This window comes from Corythoichthys intestinalis, chromosome 5, assembly GCF_030265065.1.
Source record: "Corythoichthys intestinalis isolate RoL2023-P3 chromosome 5, ASM3026506v1, whole genome shotgun sequence".
Classification (NCBI taxonomy): Eukaryota; Metazoa; Chordata; class Actinopteri; order Syngnathiformes; family Syngnathidae; genus Corythoichthys; species Corythoichthys intestinalis.
Window position 1 is genome coordinate 50,447,442 of NC_080399.1, and position 23,053 is coordinate 50,470,494.

General features: G+C 40.7%; 1 protein-coding gene across 2 annotated transcripts in view; it reads right to left on the reverse strand.

Moving 5' to 3' along the window:
• Positions 1–9,531: 9,531 nt before the first annotated feature.
• zcchc14 (zinc finger, CCHC domain containing 14) overlaps positions 9,532–23,053 on the reverse strand; it is a 68,586-nt gene continuing 55,064 nt past the window's right edge. For both annotated transcript variants that reach the window (XM_057837723.1, XM_057837722.1), the window contains exons 13-14: positions 21,792–22,973; positions 9,532–11,641 (exon numbers count right to left, since the gene is read on the reverse strand). In XM_057837723.1, coding sequence (XP_057693706.1) covers positions 11,586–11,641; positions 21,792–22,973 — 1,238 coding nt within the window. In that variant the 3' untranslated portion in view covers positions 9,532–11,585. The remainder of the gene's footprint in view (positions 11,642–21,791; positions 22,974–23,053) is intronic.

A 23,053-nucleotide genomic window follows, 5' to 3' on the forward strand; every position in this document is an offset into this window, starting at 1 on the left:
TGTGATCCATATGTAATATGGCATTGCCTTATTGGCACTTGCTCAAAAAAAAAACTGATGTTTGCGCTATTTTGATTTCAGCAATGAACATTGTGGTGCAATATAGGCCCTTTTTTCCCCATAACTTCAGTTAAAGTTGTTCCCTTATTTTTTCCACAGAATATTTATTGAAAAACCTTGAAGTTGTTACTTTTATCGTTATTAAAGTATCCAGTGGGGCATCACAATACAATTAGACATAATATGTTAAGTCCACAACCGCATTTATCAGTATAGGTTTGATATCGATATCGGAGTTTTGGAGTTAAAAAGTCATTATCGGACAACTCGTATTTTGTGTCTGTAAAACGGTCTTCAGTTGGGCATGAAGACTGTTGAAAGTGGAGCAGCATTAAAAAGTATTAAATGAGATTTGCTGATAAACCCTGCTATAGTTCCATAGATATTTTTTTGATGTAAAAACCATTTCAGCTAGCTTATCCCTTACACTTCAGTTTAGTACAAACAACAAACTGCAATATAATATAAGTAGGTATAATTCAGCACATCCAGAATGATTGACACCCTTGAGCTTTGGAAGTTGTGTTTTTTTTTTTTTTTTTGCATGCATATCCAATCACATTTATTTGTTTTTACAATTAATATTAATTTATTCAGTTGGAGGGAGAAGGGCATACCCCGAGTTTACTGGGGGGGGGGCGGCCCTGGTGACTGAAAACATTGCATGTAATTGACTTTCCTATACATGATTTTAAAATTAAGAGTTTTCTGGTAAAATATTTTCTTTATAAGTTGTGACCATAAACTGGATATTCTCTGTCTAACCGAAACATGGCAGCAGCCCAAGGATTTCACCCCACTGAATCAGTCTACTCAACCTGGATTCACCTACACGTGTCAACCACGCAACTCTGGTCGTGGTGGCGGTATTGCATCCATCTACCGTGATAACTGGAGGTTGCTACCTGTACCTGATAGCCCCATTCTCACTTCTTTTGAATACTCCCCTCACTCTTGCCTGGTCGTTCTCCCACAACAATTACCACTATATATCGGCCGCCTAAACCTAACAAGGATTTTCTAATTGATTTTTCATAACTGGTCATCCATCTTTCTTCAAACTATTGTCAAACTATTATCATCCTTGGCGACTTCAACATTCATCTTGACAATCAAAATAATCCCTTCACAAAATATTTCATCTCCTGCCTTGACAGCCTCGGTTTAACACAATGCATCAACTTTCCCACTCACAACAAAGGACATATTTTGGACTTGGTTTGCTGCTCTGGCTCCACCCCTTCTGACTGCAGGGACCACCCATTACTATACTCGGACCACTCCCTAGTTGTCCTCACTCTCAAGATCCCCTTTTCAAAGATTATCCTCCCCAGATCAATTTCATTTCGCAAGACCGAGACCATTAACACCCAAGCACTCTCTTGTGACATTGACAACCTTCCTCCCACAAACTCGACCAGTTCACCTGCCGATTTAGTGTCCCATTACAATAGACCCTACCCACGTGACGTCACAACTCCGCCCTCCTGACTGGTGCCGCCCAATTGTCCGTCAACACATCGTGTTTACCTGTTACGGCTACGTACATTCCTCCTATTTATGGCGTGTTTTTCTGCTCGTTAACATTAATAATCAAAATGGTGAAGGCGTGTGTGGCGGTCGGTTGCAATAACAGAGAAGATAGACGGAGAGACTTGAAGTTCTACCGGATTCCGAGAGACCCGGAGAGGAGAGAGCGAGATGGGCTGCTGCAATTCGACGAGAAAACTGGGCTCCAAACGATTACCACAGATTATGTAGTAGTCATTTTATATCTGGTAAAATGCATTTAATATACATTTAGAGAGTTTTGGGCTGACAACCACAATTAAGATCATTGCTAGGCTAATCGCCGACAACATACACGTATGTATGTAGTGAGAGTGCTATCGCTAAACCATATAAACATTAAAAGCCCTAGCTCCATTGACAAATGACATGAAATACATTAGACTTGACAGTCAGTGGATGTTAGCAAGAACAAAAGATTTTAAATTGAAAATTTCGTAACTCACCTTTCCAAGCACAAGACAGATTCCTGCCGAATTTTTGTGGACGAGGACCTGTTTCACCCAACCAGCAACGAAGTATTTATAAGCCTCCAAGCTCTTAAAGTTTTTCAAACTTTCGTGAGAATAGGCTGATTTTGTGTGGACAAGATAGTTGTAAATATCAGGGGAGCTAGCAGATGTCAGGCAATACGGCGAAGACAGCGGGTCGAAAAACATCGATTTAGGCAACAAATATGGATCTGGCGAATGGATAAACTGAAGCTTTTCCACATAACGCCTTTTATGCAACGCATCCATTGAGTTTACGGCATCCGAAAGCACCGGGTCTTCCATGAAATGCATTATAAATTGCTCGATCAATTGAGACCATTGATAATACAGACACAAAATGACGGACAAGGGGGCGGAACAATACAGCGATCACGTGATTTTGTGACGTCGGTGGGTAGGGTCTATACCCATCTCCACTCACTCCTGAACTACCACGCCCCCTAAAAACTCGTTCTGCTTCCTTCACCCAATCCGCGCCCTGGTTCACCCCCGCTCTCCGCCTGTTTAAGTCACGAAACCGTCAGCTTAAACGTCTGTACAAGAAAACTGGACTATCAATACACAAAGAAATGTACTGTTCACAACTCACTTTATACAAGGACCAAATCAATGCAGCCAAATCAACTTACTATTCCAGTCTCATTCCAGCTAATCAAAATCTAATCTAAGCTAATCTAAAAGCCTGTACTCACTTCTAGCCAAACTCGCTAAGCCTCCCGATCCACTCCCTCATCACATATGTTCTGCTAATTTTTGTGAAGCCATCCTGACATTCTTCTCCACGAAAATCACAGTCACCAATCCCTGACTCACCACGGAGCTGCAGTTTCTGGGACTGACCCTGTTCCCTTTCATGTTCCTCTCATTAGCACCCTCTTCTCGTTTACCCTTCCCTCAATCCCGGCTATCTCTGACATCATCACCAAATCCAAACCCACTACTTGTCACCTTGATGCTCTTCCCACTGCCCTCATCAAAACTTGTCTTCCCTCAAAAGCCCCCCTCATCACTACTATCATTCACTCTTCATGTACATCCAGTACGGTCCTTCCATCCCTCAAAACTGCTTCCATCACACCCATTCTAAAGAAACCCAACCTGGATCCCACCAATTTCAATAACCTCCGCCCCATCTCCAACCTACCTTTCATTTCCAAAATTCTTGAAAAAACCGTTGCATCCCAACTCCATAACCAACTAATTACCAATGACATTTACGAGCACTTTCAATCCGGTTTCCGCCCCCTCCATAGCACCGAAACAGCCTTACTTAGAATTACAAACAACCTCCTCATAGCATCCGACTCCGGTTTATTATCAATTCTCGTCCTCCTCGACCTCACTGCCGCCTTCGACACAATTTCCCGTACAATCCTTCTCGACCGACTCTCCTCCATTGGTATCACCCACACACACCTTTCCTGGTTCACTTCCTACCTGTCCAACCGCACACAATTTGTCAAACTTGGCCCCCATAAATCCAGTTCCCTCCCTGTCTCCGCTGGCGTGCCCCAGGGCTCTGTCCTGGGGCCGCTCCTCTTCATCATCTACATTCTCCCCCTCGGTTCCATCTTCTGCAAACACAACATTCACTTTCACTGTTGCGCGGATGACACCCAGCTCTACATATCCTCAAAACCAACCGCCTCCCTCCCACCTTCCTCCCTCACCCTCTGCTTAGATGACATTAACTCCAGGTTCTCCTCCAACTTCCTCCTACTTAACATCTCCAAAACAGAAGTCCTCTTAGTTGGAACCACCGCAACACTTTCTAATGTCCATAAGTTCTCCATTACCATCAACAATTTACTGATCTCCCCTTCGTCTCAGGTTAAGAGTCTGGGTGTCATCCTTGACAGCACACTTTCCTTCCAGTCACATAACAACAGCATCACCAGATCAGCCTATTTCCACTTTCGCAACATTTCTCGCCTCCTCCCTTCTCTCACCTGCCATACCACCTTGGTCTGTAATCTAATAACCTCCCGGCTCGATTATTTCAACTCACTGCTCTTTGGTCTCCCTAACAAGTCCCTCCAGAAACTGCAGCTCCTCCAGAACTCAGCAGCACGCCTCATCACTCGAACCCCCGCAACACACCACATCACCCTCATCCTCCGTCAACTTCACTGGCTTCCCGTCAAACAAAGAATCAACTACAAGATCCTCATCATCACCTTCAAAATACTCCATGCCCTGGCCCCTCACTACCTTTGCAATCTTCTCCGTCTAAACAATCCAATCCATTCACTTCGCTCTACCACTATTCTTCCCCTCTCCGTCCCCCGTGTCCGCCTCTCCACCTTTGGTTCCAGAGCTTTTAGTCATTGCGCCCCCCAGCTCTGGAACTCCCTACCCCCTGATCTTCGCAGCATATCTACCCTATCACTTTTCAAATCTAGACTGAAAACACACCTGTTCACTCTTTCTTACCCACCATAACCCCTAGCTCTGTTATATTTTTACTTCTTTTTATTGTGCTTTTAATTTTTTATCCTTTTAATACATTTTTATCGTACTGTGATTCTATGTCTCTTGTGAAGCGTCTTTGTGCGTTTTGACAAGCGCTCTAGAAATAAAATGTATTATTATTATTATTGAAGCAATAAAAGAAAAAACAAAAACGAATGAAATGAACAAAACACAATATTTTTTTAATGGGTCAAAATTATTTTTTGAACAGATTATGTGACTAGCACCTTCGACGGTCATTTGCTTTGCTTAGCCAAAACCACCCGAGGACTGAAGAGGCAAGATGGATATACGTAATTTTTTCAAACCTAAGCTTTCAAAAGCGACAACAACTAATGAGCAAGAACCAAGGATTGAAAATGTGGACCATGAACCTCCAGAGAGAACCTCCAAAATGGTGAGCGGAGTTTCAATTTGCCAAACCAAAGACGCTAAGTGTGCAACAGAGCCGCCACCAGTGTCTTGCCAATGTAGTTAGTTATAGTTAGTTGTAGTTAATTTGTATCCGCTGGCTGCAGGAGCGCACACAAACACATTAGTTATGAGTTATGTCGACTTAAATAATTAATTGAAGCCAGAAAAGAAACACAATTACAGGGTATCACAAAAGTGAGTACACCCCTCGCATTTCTGCAGATATTTTAGTATATTTTTTCATGGGACAACACTGACAAAATGACACTTTGACCCAATGAAAAGTAGTCTGTGTGCAGCTTTTATAATTTATTTTCCCCTCAAAATAACTGAAACTATAGCCATTACTATCTAAACCCCTGGCAACAAAAGTGAGTACACCCCTTAGAAACTACATCCCTAAATGTCCAAATTGAGTACTGCTTGTCATTTTCCCTCTAAAATGTCATGTGACTCGTTAGTGTTACTAGGTCCGTGTGTGCATAGGGAGCAGGTGTGTTCAAATTTGTAGTGCAGCTTTCACACCCTCTCATAGTGGTCACTGAAAGTTCCAACATGGCACCACATGGCTAAGAACTCTCTGAGGATCTTAAGACATATTGTTGCGCTACATGAAGATGGCCAAGGCTACACAGTGGCTAAGATCATCCAGCATTAAAAGAGCAGGGTCCACTCAGAACAGGCCTCGGGTTGGTCGTCCAAAGAAGCTGAGCGCATGTGCTGAGCGTCACATCCAAATGCTTTCTTTGAAAGATCGTTGCATGAGTGCTGTCAGCATTGCTGTCGAGATTGAAGAGGTGGGGGGTCAGCCTGTTAGTGCTCAGACTATACGCCGCACTCTACATCAAATTGGTGTGCTTGGCTGTCACCCCAGTAGGAAGCCTCTTCTGAAGACGATACACAAGAAAGCCTGTAAACAGTTTGCTGAAGACACATCAAAAAGGCACATGGATTACTGGAACCATGGCCTATGGTCTGATGAGACGAAGATTAATTTGTTTGGTTCCGATGGTCTCAAGCATGTGTGGCGGGGACCAGGTGAGGAGTTCAAAGGTAAGTGTGTCATGCTTACAGTCAAGCATGGTGGTGGGAATGTCATGGTCAAAGGCTGCATGAGTGCTGCAAGTGTTGGAGAGTTACATTCCATTGAGGGAAACATGAACTCCAACATGCACTGTGAAATACCGCAGCAGAACATAATCCTCTCCCTCCAGAAACTGGGTCGCAGGGCAGTGTTCCAGCATGACAGTGACCCCAAACACACCTCCAAGATGACCACTGCATTACTGAAGAGGCTGAGGGTAAAGGTGATGGACTGGCCAAGCATGTCTCCAGACTTGAACCCAATAGAACATCTTTGGGGGATCCTCAAGCGGAAGGTGGAGGTGCGCAAAGTCTCAAATATCCGGCAGCTCTGCAACGTCGACATGGAGGAGTGTAAGAGCATTCCAGTGGAAACCAGTGAACCTCTGGTCAACTCCATGCCCAGGAGAGTAAAGGCAGTGCTGGATAATAGTGGTGACCACACAAAATATTGACAGTTGACATGTTGTATGTTAATACTGACAACTTTCACTAAGGGGTGTACTCACTTTTGTTACCAGGGGTTTAGATATTAATGGCTACATTTTGAGTTATTTTGAGGGGGAAATAAATTGTTATATAAGCTGCACACCGACTACTTTTCATTGTGTCAAAGTGTCATTTTGTCAGTGTTGTCCCATGAAAGTATATACTTAAATATCTGCAGAAATGCGAAGGTGTACTCACTTTTATGATACGCTGTATATATTTCGGACATCGATGTTTATTAAACTGGAGAAACTCCATACAGGGCTTGAATTACAGTAATAACAGTTATAGGTCATCCTACGAGTAAAACAGTAAAACACTGCCTTTTTTTACGTTCAGTACATACGTCACATTATACGACAGAAAAAAAAAAGTTTTTTTTTTTTTTTTTTGATGGATGGAACATGTTTTAAAACCTCGTAGATAACTACATCACCAAAACCCGGAAATCAAGCAAATCAGTGCAGTGCAGTGGCTCCGCCCATGGGATACAATTTTTGACGGGGGTCACTACATTGGCACGACACCGGCGGGCGTACCATATTCAATGGATGATGATCGTGACGAAAAGTATACCTGTCCTAAGCAGCCTGATTTAGAATTCCCCTCAAGAATGATTGGAAACAAAAAAACGCTCATTTTCAACTTATTATAAATATTCTTGTAAGTTAATTTTATTGCTGACATTGTGTTTCGGGGTCATCAACATGTTGTGACCCCACCGCCCCAAAAGTCAAACTATGGCCTATGGAGAAGGGGGTCCGCATATTAAAGTCAGCAGTCATTTCAACGATGTTTCTAAATACATGAAATATACATATGAAGTGCTGAAAACGTGCACAGGCTAAGAACAATGTAATGCTAAATTTTTAAGTTATAAACTTTTACCTCAGCACTAAATTGCTTCCAGCCCGTGTACGTTCTCAGCACTTCAAGCATATTTCATGTATTTACAAGTAGAAACAAATAAAAATGACTTCACAGTCGTTTAGATTTGATGCTACAGTAATGTCATGCACTAGTTTGCTATATAAAGCTGGTATATTTTGGCTAAGAACCAAAATTGATCTGGAAAAAAAATCTTCAATGAAATTGACAAAATACAAAAAATATTTATTGAACAAATGGATTTTTCTCTCATATTAACCAAAGCAGAATGATGTCACACTAAACCGAAACCCTTATTGTAGTTGTTCAAATGCTGGCATGCACACAATTTTTACACGAGGCATTAGACATACAAACATAAAAGACATGAAAACATACAGTATGAATGTGCTTTTTACAATATACAAAACCCCTTCCCTGACTCCAATTGTTTGCACATTTAAAAAAAAAAAAAGGTTTGGTAATCATTTTAAATAAAAATTGCCGATACCGGTGCTGCACCCTCCAGGGGTTAAATAGTGAGTGTCCTAAGGTTAATACGTTTCTGGGTCCTGCCCAGGGTCTTAAAGTCAAGAAACAATCCTGAGCTTTCTCTTTCGTAAGTTATAAAAAAATGTAAATTATACACAACTGCTGGCTCCTTCACATGCATCGAAAACACAACAACCGTAACAGTAAAGCAGACGAGGCAAAATGAATATTTGCTAAAAAAAAAAAAAAAAAAAAAGTATTTTCATACAGATGTCACTGTGATAGTAAAAAGACAGCATTTGAAAAATGTTTTTTGGCAGCACAGAAAGATTTTTCTCAAAATCTACCTTACTCGTGGATAGATCAGAATGAAAAATTTGTAGGACTTTTCTAGGCATGTATATAGATAGGTCTGTCGCAATAACAAATTTTACTAGGTGATATTTTCTCATCAATTATTGTCCACATGCGATCTTATTGTAATTAAAAAAAAACAAAAACAATTCAACCATTAATATAGTGACAATACATCCTAACAAATCATCCATTCAAATGCAATAAATTGTTAAATAAAACACAAACTATATGAAAAATGCTCAATTTAAAAAAAACAAAAAAAAACACACAAGCTAAGTGCAAAATATGATATAGGTGAGAAATAGGTGAGAATCCCAATGCGATTTTTGTTCTCTGTCAATTAGAGCCCATCAAAAAAAGGGGTTTATTTGATCCAAAATGACTCATCTTGTCCTGCAAAGTGCACATCTTAGCAAATTTAAAGCCAAATTATCCATTGACAATCTGATTTTTCATAATGGGTGTCATTTTAAAGCTGTTCCTCGTGTAGAATCTGAAGTAAGTGGTATTAAATCTAGAAATCTTTACTTACATGTTGAAGATGACGTGCGTTTATTTTCAAATGTTCACTGGAAGTACATTCACTAAGCCATTAACCGTAAGCTTTACACTCTATTAAAAAAAAAAAAAAAGTATTTTGGAGAAGACTGGCAATATTTTATAGCAGGCTAAAGTGGTTAGTACATTGTCTTTTTTCCATTAGCCTCAATGTGGCAATGCTAACGTTTTACAATGTTTAATATAGAATTGTTTTCTTATTTTGTATACACCGATCCCTCGCTACTTTGCACTTCAAAAATCGCGCCCGTTTTTTTTAACAAAAAAAAAAAAAAATGCAGGATTTTATAGATGTCCCATCTGATCATGTACAGCCTCTCCTCTCCCTCCTGAAGCCTTTCTTTCTCATCAGGCAGTTGCAGCTTGTTAAAGTTAACGATGAGTGACAAGGGAGCTTCTTTGAACTTACCAGAGTCCTATTTTTAAAACACGCCGCCTCGTTTAGCTTGTTAAAACATTGGCTGTAATCGCTATGGCAACTCATTGTGTTGTGTTCTAAGCAGCTTGAGTTGATTTGAGAGGACTCACTCAATGAAGCAGTTAATAAAAATTTATACTTTGGGGAAAAAGGCAAAAAACATGCCTTATGTGTATCTCTTTCCAATGCTAAATAAATAAACACACTAAAATACATTGAACCAGTGGTGTTACCAGGATGGCAGGTGTGGGTGGGCATTAGTCTTACCTGGGGAGGGGGCAAAAAAAAAAAAAAAAAAAAAAAAAAAGCTACAATGCTCAAGTAGGTCGAAATCCAGCGTAGGGCTACCGCACCTTAAAACATGTTTTGTTTTCTCCTTGAGATAACTGTTGTTGTGATTGTTGTGATTTCATTTGACTTAGAACACATCCATAACTGAACAGTATGGACATGCAGGTGACAATGTTTTTTTTTTAGGTAACTTATTGTGGTTCCTCGGTTTTATAGTTATTCTTTGTTCCGCAGCCCCTTTGAGCTCAATTTGACCCCCTTAAAATGCTTCAAAATGCACCAAAATCGGCAGGCAGGTCAAGACAGGTGCAATCTTTGATACCATGTAAAGACAAATGGCGTACCGCAAGCAACTCGTCACTTCCGCTCATTAATATTCACGGCATTAGCTACTGTTGCTAAGTAGGGACAAGCCACGGTTTGTCCCTAATAGGAAATGAATGGAAATCGTGTACGACGGAGATGTTTACAGAGCTAAACCTACCAATTCTCTCCGAAAATGATGTGTCTGGTGCCAAATTCACTGGCAAAGATGTGGACGAACATAAAAATGTTCAGTTAAAGAGATGGCTTGAGTGTCGAAGGCTGAAAAAGACGAAAAAAAAGAGCCGACCTAAGCATAGCCTTAGCTTTTTTATCGACGCGACTGACAATGCCATTCTTCTGTTTCAACAAGCTATCCTTTATCATCAGCCCTGTCTTTCTTATATATCCTCTGTATGTCCTACGTCTCTTACCGTTCTTGGGGGTAATTTAGTTAGCTTTGTGTAGCGATCGCAAATGCGACTCAGTGACAGCCAACGAACACTTTTAATTTTTTCATTGATAACACATCTTATTTCTATAATTTATTTACACTTCCCCCTTTCTAAAGTTGTTATATATATATAACAGAAACGGTAACAGTGGCAGTCAGATACCATTATAATTCTTTTCAGGTCATTCATTGTCAGACAGAGGCAGTATGGCACAACGTTACGCTAAAAAAATACGTTAAAAATATAAAAATGGCTTACCTTTTTGTCCTCTAAAAGACCATGCAAACCCAACATAATGTTTACTGCATATGAAATGTGAATGGATTCACCAAGCTAGTGTTAAAGTCCGCGCAAGTTGATTCGGTCTTCACAATTTTTCCTCCTGAGTTTTTGGTTTCCGGAAACGTATGAAGAAAACATCCTTCATGTGTCGTAATGTCTAGAGTCATTTCTACAAGTTCCAAAAAAGCAATGCTTGATCGGCATGTTCGTTTTTGAAAGATTACCGGAGAAAAGTAGCACAAAATACGTTGTGTCTATGCGAGGGCGGGTCTATAATGTCCCACTTCGGCTTTACTTCCACTTTACGATGCGACGTCACGGTCTAAAAATAGCCTGCGTGCGGTACGCCATTCCAAATACACTATTTAGCGCCCCCTAGCAGTCATTATTTGTACCAGGTTATAAAATTTAATATCAAAACCCCTTATAGGATGTTAAGAAGCCCAGTTAGGATAAAAGGAAAAGAAACAAATCTGTTAAAAAAAGACCAAAACACTTTGATGCCAGAATGTACAGAAAGAACCATTTTACAAAAAATGGCCAAACTTGAGCATGATGCGGAAGGATAAACTATTAAGGTGTTTTGTCCCTTACAAAACAACAATAAATTGCAGTATATAGGAAAATATCTTGCAATATTTTCTCATATATGAAATTTCATATTTAGATTTTCCAATTATCATAAAATAACTCCAGGTAGTTAAAATATAACGGTATATTTCAAGTAATACATTGGTAAATATATTTTCCTTTCGTAAGGGGTGGTCTGTAAATGTGATGTTTCTGCTGTGTCTTTGTCCTATAAAAACCTCTCTTCCTATCCGAATGTTGTGAAAAGACCCGCTGGTTTCCTTCTGGAATATTGAATGCCCTCTTGTCAAGTGCACATTTAATTCAGCTGCTGTCCATTCTGCATTGTGGCAATGCTCAACTGTATTTGGGGAAAAACATTTGAGGGTTTTCAAATTGACTGTGGCCTTGTCAGTCCCCTGAGGTCTTACTATCAGGGTGCGGCGTGTACTTCAATCGAAAAGTACCTGTGAAATAAAAAGCAGACAAATTTGATCAGGAATATGGATTACGGTTCTGCAATAAAAGCACAATCTCACATGATGAACATGAACAAAACCCCTTTTCTGACAACTTAGTTTGCTTTTACTGCCTACATTTAGAAACAGTACCTTTTTTCAAGGGTGTAGGTTTGCATAGGGACGGTAGGGACATAACCCTACCAACTTTTAAGCATGCTCAATTTGTCCCCACAAACTTTTAAGCAACCTTATTGGCATTTTATAATAAGTTCAGTTATATAGATAATTGAGATTGTCTTCCCATATGTTGTAAGGATACAATTAGAGATGTCCCGATCCACCGATCACGTCATTTTCAAAGTATCGGAATTGGCAAAAAAATATCGGCCTTGCCTTGCCTTTTAATATATATATATTTTTTAATTAAATCGTTTTCTAATTGTATTTAACGTTACAGACATAATATGTTACACTCATCCAGAGTCTTTAGTTTAGGCTTAAGGTAGGGTTATCAAATTTATCCCGATAACGGCGGTAATTAATTTTTAATACAATGTATCACGTTAAAATATTTAACGCAATTAATGCATGCACTGCACGACCCACTCACGCATTGTCGTGCTCAATCTGTAATGGCGCCGTTTTACCTATATAGAGAGATAAAAGGCAGCGTAAAATGAGTAGTGAATTTTGGCAGCCTTCGGAACCTTTTTTTAATTGGCTAAAGCCTTAAAATCCCTCTCCCTATGATTAGAAATATCATAGGAAGCAATGTGGGGAAGCAAGGTAACAATTGATCTTTTCTTAACACCATATGTTATTTCCCAACGCAGAGAAGATATATCAATTGGTAGCACTACGCACAGTCATGGTTCCACTTCCCACCATGCATTTGGGCATGGCTACAGTATCATTTACTGAAAGCTCAACAAATACACTAGATGGCAATATTTAGTCACAATATACAAAGTCACAAGTCTTTCTATCCGTGGATCCCTCTCACAGAAAGAATGTTAATAATGTAAATGCGATCTTGAGGATTTATTGTCATAATAAACAAATACAGTACTTATGTACTGCATGTTGAATGTATATATTCGTCTGAGTTTTATTCATTTTTTTCTTAATGCATTGCCAAAATGTATATGATCGTGAAAAATTATCGGGAATGATTGGAATTGAATCGGGAGCAAAAAAAAAAAAGCAATCGGATCGGAAAATATCGGTATCGGCAGATACTCAAACTAAAACGATCGGGATCGGATCGGGAGCAAAAAAACATGATCGGAACAACCCTAGATACAATTGACCCTACCATTATAAAGTGAATTATTTTCATTATGCTCAGACTTATATTTACCACTTTTTCTCTTGCTGAATGTGCTAGTCCATTTTCCCCCTCAAACTCACGTTTGATTGGCTGATGACCCACCCCACACACACACGCACTGACCCGACAAAAAAACAGCAACATGTCACCAACATGCTGCCTCATCCGCCCCTTCAAAGAGGAGGGATATTAGAAGTTTTTTTTTCAGCTAGCATTAGCCACTGTAAGTAATTTAAAAAGATGTCAATGTTATGGAGGTGGGGAACACACCACTAAACTTGCTACTGAAATGTTGCTACAACCTGCATTAAAGTTTGCATAACATTAAACTGTGTGAATTTGCTAACCTGCAAAACTCGGATAGGAAGCTGCTTAGAGAGAAGTGTCCTCCACTTTTGTATGTATTGTCTGCTGTTAACGTTTATTAAACTGTGAGAAATGTAGCGAACTGAGGTTTACCCCCTTCTACCCAATTTTCATTTTTGTTTTGTTTATGTGGTCTTAAACCAACACTTGGTAACTTTTCAGTTTTGGTCGATTTTAGCGACGCTGGTGGACAAAAGCAGTAGTCTTTTTTGAAGACTGCGTTTCCCATAAAGACCAGTGCGTGAGCGCATAGCGTCTTCCTATGAGGGGCGTAACAGAAAATAATTGAGAAGCAGTATTATAACGCAATAAAGATTTATTTTGCAATGATCATTTAGCCTCTCAATTAATTAGGTTCATAATCGTGAGAAATGTAGCCCTGACCCCCATTTACCCAATCTGTTTGGTCTTATTAATGTCCCGTCTCCAGCAAAAAGTGTACATGCATGTTATGCTGTTATATTGTCCCTACCTTTTTTTCAGTCTCATCATTGGAAAGACACAATTTCAAAAAAGTTGGAATGAAGGCTGTTGATAGATAATGTAATTTCCGGACTATAAATCACCCTTCTGTTTAATAGTTTGGCTGTTCCTGTGACTTATTTATACAGTGATTCCTCGTTTTTAGCGGTTAATGGGGACCAGAACCCGCCACGATAAGTGGAAAAACTGCAATGTAGCCCCCCCCCCCCCCCCAAATTATTATATTTATTTTTTTGGGTGAGTGTTCAATGTATGTATTCAGATTTAGCATTGGAAAGAGACACATATAAGACATTTTAAGCACTTAAAATGTAATAATTATGATAAGTTATAAACATGTTACTGTCCCACCGAATTATTTTTTAAACAAGAATAAAGCAGAAAAATGCTTGGCTTTATTAAGTGTTTCATTGAGTGAGCCCACTCAAATCCCCTAACTTACACACAATGAGTTGCCATAGCAACTGTTTAACAAGTTAAACGATGATTGATGCATGCGGCACTTTGATGTTCGCTTCTCTGGCAAGATCAAACATTAAAGGTCTGTCAATCATTGTTAACTTTAATAAGTGACTCCAGTGCACTGTCTGAGCAACTAACAACAGGGAGAGGGAAGAGGGAGAGTGAGACTGCGCGATCGGCTCGAGACAGCTCATCTGTATTTTTTTTTTTTATTTAATTTTTTAAATTTGAAAAAAAATCCGCAATGGACTAAGGGCGAAAAATTGAAGCGTGAAATAGCGAGGGATCACTGTATATTACGGCTGTCAAAATTATCGCATTAACGGGCAGTAATTAATTTTAAAAATTAATCACGTTAAAATATTTGACGCAATTAAGGCACTATCCCCGCTCAGACAGATTTAAATGACAGTAGAGTGAAATGCCCACTTGTTAATTGTGTTTTATGGAGTTTTGCCGCCCTCTGCTGGCGCTTGAGTGCGACTGATTTTATTGGCTTCAGCACCCATGAGCATTGTGTAAGTAATTATTGACATCAACAATGGCGGGCAACTAGTTTATTTTTTGATTGAGATTTTTACAAATTTTATTAAAACGAAAACATTAAGAGGGATTTTGATATAAAATTTCTATAACTTGTACTAACATTTATCTTTTAAGAACTCAAGTCTTTCTATCCATGGATCGCTTTAAGAGAATGTTAATAATGTTAATGCCATCTTGTTGATTTATTGTTATGATAAACAAATACAGTCCTTATGTACCGTATGTTCAATGTATATATCCATCTTGTCTTATCTTTCCATTCCAACAATAATTTACAGAAAAATATGGCATATTTTACAGATGGTTTGAATTGCGATTAATTACTATTAATTAATTTTTAAGCTGTAATTAACTCGATTAAAAATTTTAATTGTTTGACAGCCCTACTATATATATATTTTTTTTGACAGCTGAGAGAGGACACTCTAGGCATACATTCTAAATACTTCCACAAAATTAAAGTGACATTGCAAATGAAGACTTCAATTGATCCGGTGGTGATTTGGAGTGAAATTGAAAGTTAGGTAATCAACTGGTCACGTTGTGCTGTTCTGTTCTGAATAACTGTTCATAGGTTACATTAACAGACACCTATTTGTTCTCCGTTTTTTTAAGTTTAATTTTATCGCTTTGGGTGGATACATTGCCCTCTAGTAGCAACAGTGAATATGACATAACTCATCTAACATGACTGAATCCAGCTGCTCCCTGTTAAAACCAACATAAGGTAAGTTTTTGTTTGAGCTAATTTGTTTGTTCATGCATTTGTTATTTAGTTTCAAATTATATTCATCGTTTTTTTGGGGGGGGCGATATCAGTTTGAATGATTTGGTAAGAGATTTGTTTAAAAAAAAAAAGTTTGCATTTTTTAGCATTTAAGCTAGCGGACTTTTGCTATGCAAGTCAACCAATTCTTTTGTTGTACTTAGATTCGCATTTAGTTATTTATTTTTTTATACAATTGAGGCCAAGCTCAGGTATTCGATTTCTTTTTAAATGCATTTATTGTTGTTTTGAAATGAAAGTGCAATTCTACATCATTTGAAGAAATACTCTGGTATTTTGTTTTGTATTTGGATTTATCACTCTTTTGAAAGTGCAATCATGGCAAATAAAAATAAAAGTTATTGTAAGCATAAACACTTTTTCCTCTGTTTTACATCTCATAAAATGCGTTAAATGTATTTAATCCGCTTACTCAATTATTCGATCTAACCAATCAATAGTTTAATCGATTACCTAAATAATCAGGCAGCCCTAGATTTGATACAAAAACGATGTCTTTAAAGCCTTAAGAGTTCTATCACAATTCGGTTCAGCTTGGAAGCAATACAATATTTGGAAACAAAGTGATACAATTCCATACCACTCTGATTGGCTGTCAATGGAGTGTGTGTATGAGTGGGAAACCCGTGGACATTGCCAATGCGTGTGGTGACTTTGCATATCGTGGCGATGTGGAGTACAATTTTTTTAAAATACCACAAGAACAAGGATTTGCATGATAAGACATGGTGTGATGTCATACCGTGACCAATTACCTGCTATTTAACTTGCAAACCTGATTGCAATCAAATAAAAAAAAAAAAAACACACACGCAGTTAACATGCTCCAAACCAGGGCAAATGCCAATTTCAACATTTTGTGAATGAAACGGTTCAAAATATTGGAAAGAAAATGACTTCAGTGCTTCTTTAAAGTTCGTATGACAGGATAAAAAAAATCTTGAATAGAATTATTATGCTAATTAGAACCATATTTTGAGACGATTCGACTACATACAACAATTTGGCAAAGGGCAGATGACAAGAAATTATTTTTTAATCCGCCGTTTAGCCATGCCTACCATTATAGACCCCACTCACATGACGTCACAACCACGCCTCCGCGCCATATTGTCCGACAGTTCGTCGTGTTTACGCATTACCGCTACGTAAATTCCTCCTATTATGGCGTGTTTTTCTGCTCGTTAACATTGATAATCAAAATGGTGAAGGCGTGTGTGGCGGTTTGTTGCAGTAACAGAGAAGATAGACGGAGAGACTTGAAGTTCTACCGTATTCCGAGAGACCTGGAGAGGAGAGCGAGATGGACTGCTGCAATTCGACGAGAAAACTGGGCACCAAATTCCACAGATTATGTAGTAGTCATTTTATATCTGGTAAGATGCATTTAATATATATTTAGAGGGTTTTGGGCTGACAACCACAATTGAGATCATTGCGAGGCTAATCGCCGACAACATACAGTTTCAAATTCAAGATGCTTATTTCTTCCACCATCATTATTTTTTGAATAATATTTAGCTGGTAACAAGTGAAAGAAGCTGGCCTCGGGGTGTCCAAACTTTTTGCAAAGGGGGTCAGATTTGGTATGGTAAAAATGTGGGGGGCTACCTGGGCTGATTTACATAGAACAATACATTTAAATAAATTTTAGCAAGCCCTTCTGTGTGTCACATTTGCTTTATTATTACTATTTTTTAATTCATAATTTCAACAATCTTCTCTTTCGACCCTCGGGCTCTTGCGAAATACTGCTGCTGTGAAATTAAATTAGCTTCAAGTTGCTTTAATTTCTCGTTGCGTGTCTTCCGTCTTGTCGTACATGTCAGCGTGTCTTGTTTGGTCTTATCGCCTCACATCGAACTCTTTGAAAACAGCGACTGTCTCTTTGCAAATGAGGCAGACACAGTTGCGTATTTTATTGAAGAAATAGTCCAATATCCTCCTATCCTTGAAGCATCGCAGTCAACTTTTTTTTTTATTGATTGTCGCCATTTTAGAAAATTGGAAGGGTCACACGGGGTAATGTTGCTTAGAGTGCTGCTCATAAAGTTTTTCAAACTTTCGTGAGAATAGGCTGATTTTGTGTGGACAAGATAGTTGTAGATATCAGGGTGGCAGATGTCAGGCAGAGACGGCGAAGACAGCGGGTAGAAAAATATCGATTTAGGCATCAAATATGGATCTGGCGAATGGATAGACTGAAGCTTTTCCACATTAACACCTTTTATGCAACGCATCCAATGAGTTTACAGCGTCTGAAAGCACCGGGGCTTCCATGAATTGAACTATGAATTGCATGACAAATTGAAACCATTGAGAATACGGATAAACAATGATGGACAATATGGTGGCCGGATACAGCGACACGTCATTGTGTGACGTTGGTGAGTGGGGTCTATAGGGCTCTAGCGTCCCCAACAGGAGGATGACGTCGGCAGGGTCATGGTTCCATCTAATTTAGAATTTAATCCATTGAGGGGGAATTATTCAGAACGAGGAAAATGCGACGAAGAGAGACACATAATGTCATTGTTTCAGTCTCTCTTCTCCATCAAACTTTTTTTCCCAATTGCTAAATAAATGGTATGGTCATGACAAATAACTGTCTTGTGCGGAATGGAATATGAAATAATAAAAATGCATTTATTCAGTACGACATGGCAAAATTACTCCATAATGGTCAAAACTGCCGACTTCACCTTTACTGTCGCACCTCCCAAACAATGTTTTATGCCACCGTAGTTGGTCAGGCTTTTGTCATTTCCCTGCCCCGGCTTCGGAGAATGTAAACAAACCAAGAGGTGTGACAGCTAGCCGACATGCTAACCCAAACCGAGTTACATTTCAAAGTCTTATTTTCGCTTTTCGAAGCGAAAAATCACATAAAACAACCCCGGATCATTTCGCACGGCAGCGGGGTTGTCGATTGTCTTCATCGATCGGCAACGTGCCTGGCGGCGAACAAGTTACAGTTCGTTCCCCTGCTACGGAAAGGAGAGCTCGCCGGGGAAGCAGCTGGAGAACACCGCCGGATAAACCAGCCGATGTCGGAGGAGCGCGTAGCTGCCACATGGTCAACACGAATATGGCGTAACATAATGCTTTACTACACGGCGAAGACGTAAACAGAGAGCGTCGTGCAGTTGTTGTGCAGCTAACATGGCAGGCTGTGTCTGAGGTGAACTTTTCTCTACATGTCAGTGCATGATCAAACGTAGGTAAATTGTCCTTTATTTAAAGAAAGTTTTTAGTGTTGTAGTCGCTATATTCGCGACCATTTTTAAGACAAAGGTGAAATTTCTGATGGGGTTGAAAATTTGACAAAACACCGGGCACACGGAGAGGGCAATAAGCAGAGTATAGCGCTCTCCTGGCAGGGGGGGGTGTTGCGACAAGCCGCCGGTCATCGACCATGTGGCATTTTCGGTGGACAATCAGCCACAAAATGCTATCCACCACCGTATTAAAACGAGTGCCATGATCCCAGTATTTGACATAATACAAAATACGATGTTTACTCCCTTCCTCGTAAGTCCAGTGTTCCCACAGTCATAGGGCGTCTTTTGGCTAATATGAACGGGAACCTTTTGAACCCCAAAAAGGCTCAAACGCCTCTCCTTGGTGCAGCAGCAATTTTCTGCAGCCGTTTGGCTGGCGTGATGCGAAAAATAAACAAATTAATCTGCAAAATCAGCTGAATCCGCAGTCCATCTGCATGCTATAAAGCAATGATGTATACTGGTGTCAACAATAATCGATGCGGCGATGCATCCCGATGCGGGGCACGGACGATTCGATTCGATGCAGGCAACAAGCCGAATCGATTCAGCGCATTTTAAAATATATAAGACTAATAGCCTAGATCTTGAGCCCGAACCCAACCCAACCCAACCCGAATTTCGGGCCGAGTCGGGCCCAAAATGTCAATGATTTACGTTCGGGTCGGGTTGGGCAGGACTTTTTAAAAAAAAATATATATATATATTTGTGTACTAAAAGGATGTATGGATGTTAAACTAAGGAATATTTGTTATAAAAATGAATAAATTGGATAAAACAGAGAGAAGGTGCTTTGGTAATCCCAAACATGAGCCGCAGCAGAGACACTGCATTGTTTGCGCACATGAACGCCGTGGCCCTGCCCTCCTTTTAATCTTCCCTTCGCACTTTGGCCTCTCCGCGAGTCTGCAACTGCATCCTCGTATTTCCTTTTCGAATTTTGATATAGAGCAGCAAGAAGTGAAAAGCAAACTAAAGACGGGGGATTGAAAAGGCAAGAATCCACGAGTGGTGTGTGGAAAGGATTTAAATCGATAGTGGAAGATGCTACAGAAAACCGTGTCGGCCTTGCCGAATGCAACAAATGTGGCGCTTTGCTCTCGTACGAGAGCAGAAAGACTGGCACCTTGACGCTGAGCAGGCATTTTAAAAACTACTGGCCTAAAAGATGATATTAGTCAAACATCGTTATTATCATTTGTTTCGAGGGCTGCACCTCTTCGTGCTAAGCAGGACATCGTGGTGTTCCTATGAATGTTATTATTTATTTTGTTTCAGTGCTCCTTAAGGCAGATTGTTCTTTTGTGTGTTCTAATGTGAGTCATTAAAATATAGAATGTTGTTTAAAAGTATTTTAGTTTATTTTTGTATATGCTGCTGTTCCTCTCGTTGTCATAGAGGCGCATCGTGAGCAAAATATCCTACACAGAAATATATTTAACAAACCTTTCCAGTGTTATTTCGTTGTGTAAATGCATTTACAATGATCAGAAAAATAGGTAGACTATTTAAACATTAAGAAAACTTGCGTTTTTTTCTGCCAACTCGAAGAAATTAAAATAAATGTCTATTGCATTTTGCCGAGGAAATGACGCATGAACTATCCACCTGATAGAACAGACACAAAAATATAAAAGATATAAATGTTTATTGAATATGCATCTTAAAGTCTTGTTTAACTGGGAGAATTTGTACAAACGACAGGCTTTAATTTGTTATCACTATGCACATGGCATCGTCACAAAAAACGCAACCACGAATCGCATCCCCGCATTTCCTCCTCCACCTGGGTCCTCACAAATAAAACGGGCTCGGGCCTACGAATAAAACGTACAATTTCGGGGGGGTGTTATCCGGGCGCGGGCCTACACTTAAAACGTAAAATTTGGGGGGGGGGGGGGGGGGGGGGGTTCGGGCTCAGGCATACAAATAAAAAATGAATTTTGGGGTTTTTTCGGGCTCGGGCCTGCAAGGTAAGTTAATTGCTCGGGCCGGGTCGGGCTTTAATACGCGCGGGCAGGGCTGGGTCGGGTTGGGCTGGATTTTTTAGGCCCGAACTAGGCTCAATATAAGTACGTTCAAAAATCTTCCCTGTGCAATTCCGGGGATGCAACGGATTTGGTTTCCCCATTTGTATTATTATTCTCATGTTTACGTGTAGAGGAAGCTACTTTACATTCAAAGCAATGCAGGGGGGACGAGGAACCCAAATCCGCTTCCTCACCGGGGTAACGTCACAGACACGCGCAGTTGCAATCGAGAGAGCAGAGAGATAGGACATAACATAACAATGGCTGAAGCGGAGATTCAAAGCACAAATTAAATGCTGTGATTTTTTTTTTTTTAAATATACAGTATATATCTGAAAGTATACCATTTTCATTTGACTTCAACCAGGAGTGACACAAGAGCCAATAAAAAGTTGATTAATGTCTGACCGCTTGTGTTGCCTCATGATTCACGAAAAATATGCTTTGCTTTAGAATTTTAATGCATCCCAGGCTTTAATGCATCGCGATGCATTGCCGAATCGAACCGAATCGAATCGTGACCCTCTGAATCGAATCGTGGCCCTCCGAATCGTAACCTCTAATGAAGTATTGGGAGACGCTGACCCGGGTGACGACACATTCGCATTCGTCCTAAACCTGAGACTGATGCTGGAAGTCACTCATTTTCATGGCGTGGGATTCAAAAATTTAATCGTTTCCACACACATCCAAGCGGTCCATTTCATTCAGGAGCATAAAACATTGCGTGAAATATGAAATATAAATGCCTTTTGGGGTCATACGCACTTTAAGACATACATTCCTGAGGCAATGGTAGTTTGATTTTCTTTTCAGCATGAGAAGAAGAGCGATATATGTTTATACATACTATACTTGTGTCCCACTCACCTTGCTGTGACGACTCCATGGGTGGTTGTTTGCAGTCCTCTGCTCTGTGCCCGTGACCGCCGCAGTTGTAACAAGAAAGGCTCCCCGCTATTCGCTTTTGGACCCCGTTTCCCACGATACCATGAGGCTGGTAGAAGCTAAAGGCCTTTTGCCGGTCATGTGAGCCAGGGCTCTGGCAGTAGAGGGGAGATGGCGCCATCACTGCGTAGGAAAAGGGCGCGCTAGCAGTGCCCGTGGCGCCTGACGTGGCCAATAGGGGGCCGAGATGGAGCAGAGGGCCCAGGGTAAAGACAGAGCTGGCTGACAACGGCTGCAAGTAGCTGGATCCAGGTAAGTAACCGGGCGAGGCGCCGTATGCTCCGCAGTTGCCCCGACATCCGCATGAACTGCAAACGCACACGGAGTGGCTGTGGCTTGGACTCTGATCCAAAAGAGCGCTTGAGGAGCCGGAGAGGCCCGGGGTGGATTGCTGAGGGTAGTAGATGTTGCTGGGCACTGCGGCGATAGGAACACTGCTTGCAGTCGCCATGGAAACCGAGACACCGGCACCACCTGAGCTCGCAGTTTGTGAGAGGGATTTTGTGGAAGGACTACAGGTGACGAAAGAAGCAAAGGAAAATGTAGGTGGGTACGAGTAGTATATGGATGGAGATGAGGATGAAGAAGAGGAGAGGTGAAAGTGGAGTGGCGGTTGCGACACGTGATGGAGGCTGTTTGAGGTGGAGGTCAGAGCACAACTGGTCTCAACCATCAGACCCACCGAAGCCCCCGTAAAACTGAGACAGCCTTCACTGTCACGAAGAGAGGTGGAGGCATCCGCCTTGAGCTTGAGCCTGGGGAGGAGGTTCTCCAACTTTACGCTCATGCCTGTACCGGGCGGGCCCGAGGCCTGCGCTTTAGTCCTGTCCTCTGCGCATATTGGGGGTGGCCTTGGCTTTCGTGGGGAGGACAGAATACGGGCCTGGTTCGAGAGAGGGCTTTGAGGATAGCTGCCTTGCGGGTGGTAGTGAGACAGAGCGAATGGCAGGTGGGAAGAGCAGGATGGGACAACGAGAGCGGCCGGGTCCGTCTGGACAGGAAGGACCTGTGCCGTAGGGCGACTGGGACCTGTGGGGCAGCTAGAGTTCAGGACAAAAATGCACGAGCGCTCCTTTTCTTGACCGCCTGCTCCCGTATCTGGACCTGGCACACAAACAGGAGACACAGAGACATTGGTAGAAATGAGGGCAGTATAAAAACCATACCAATACATTTTTACTCCC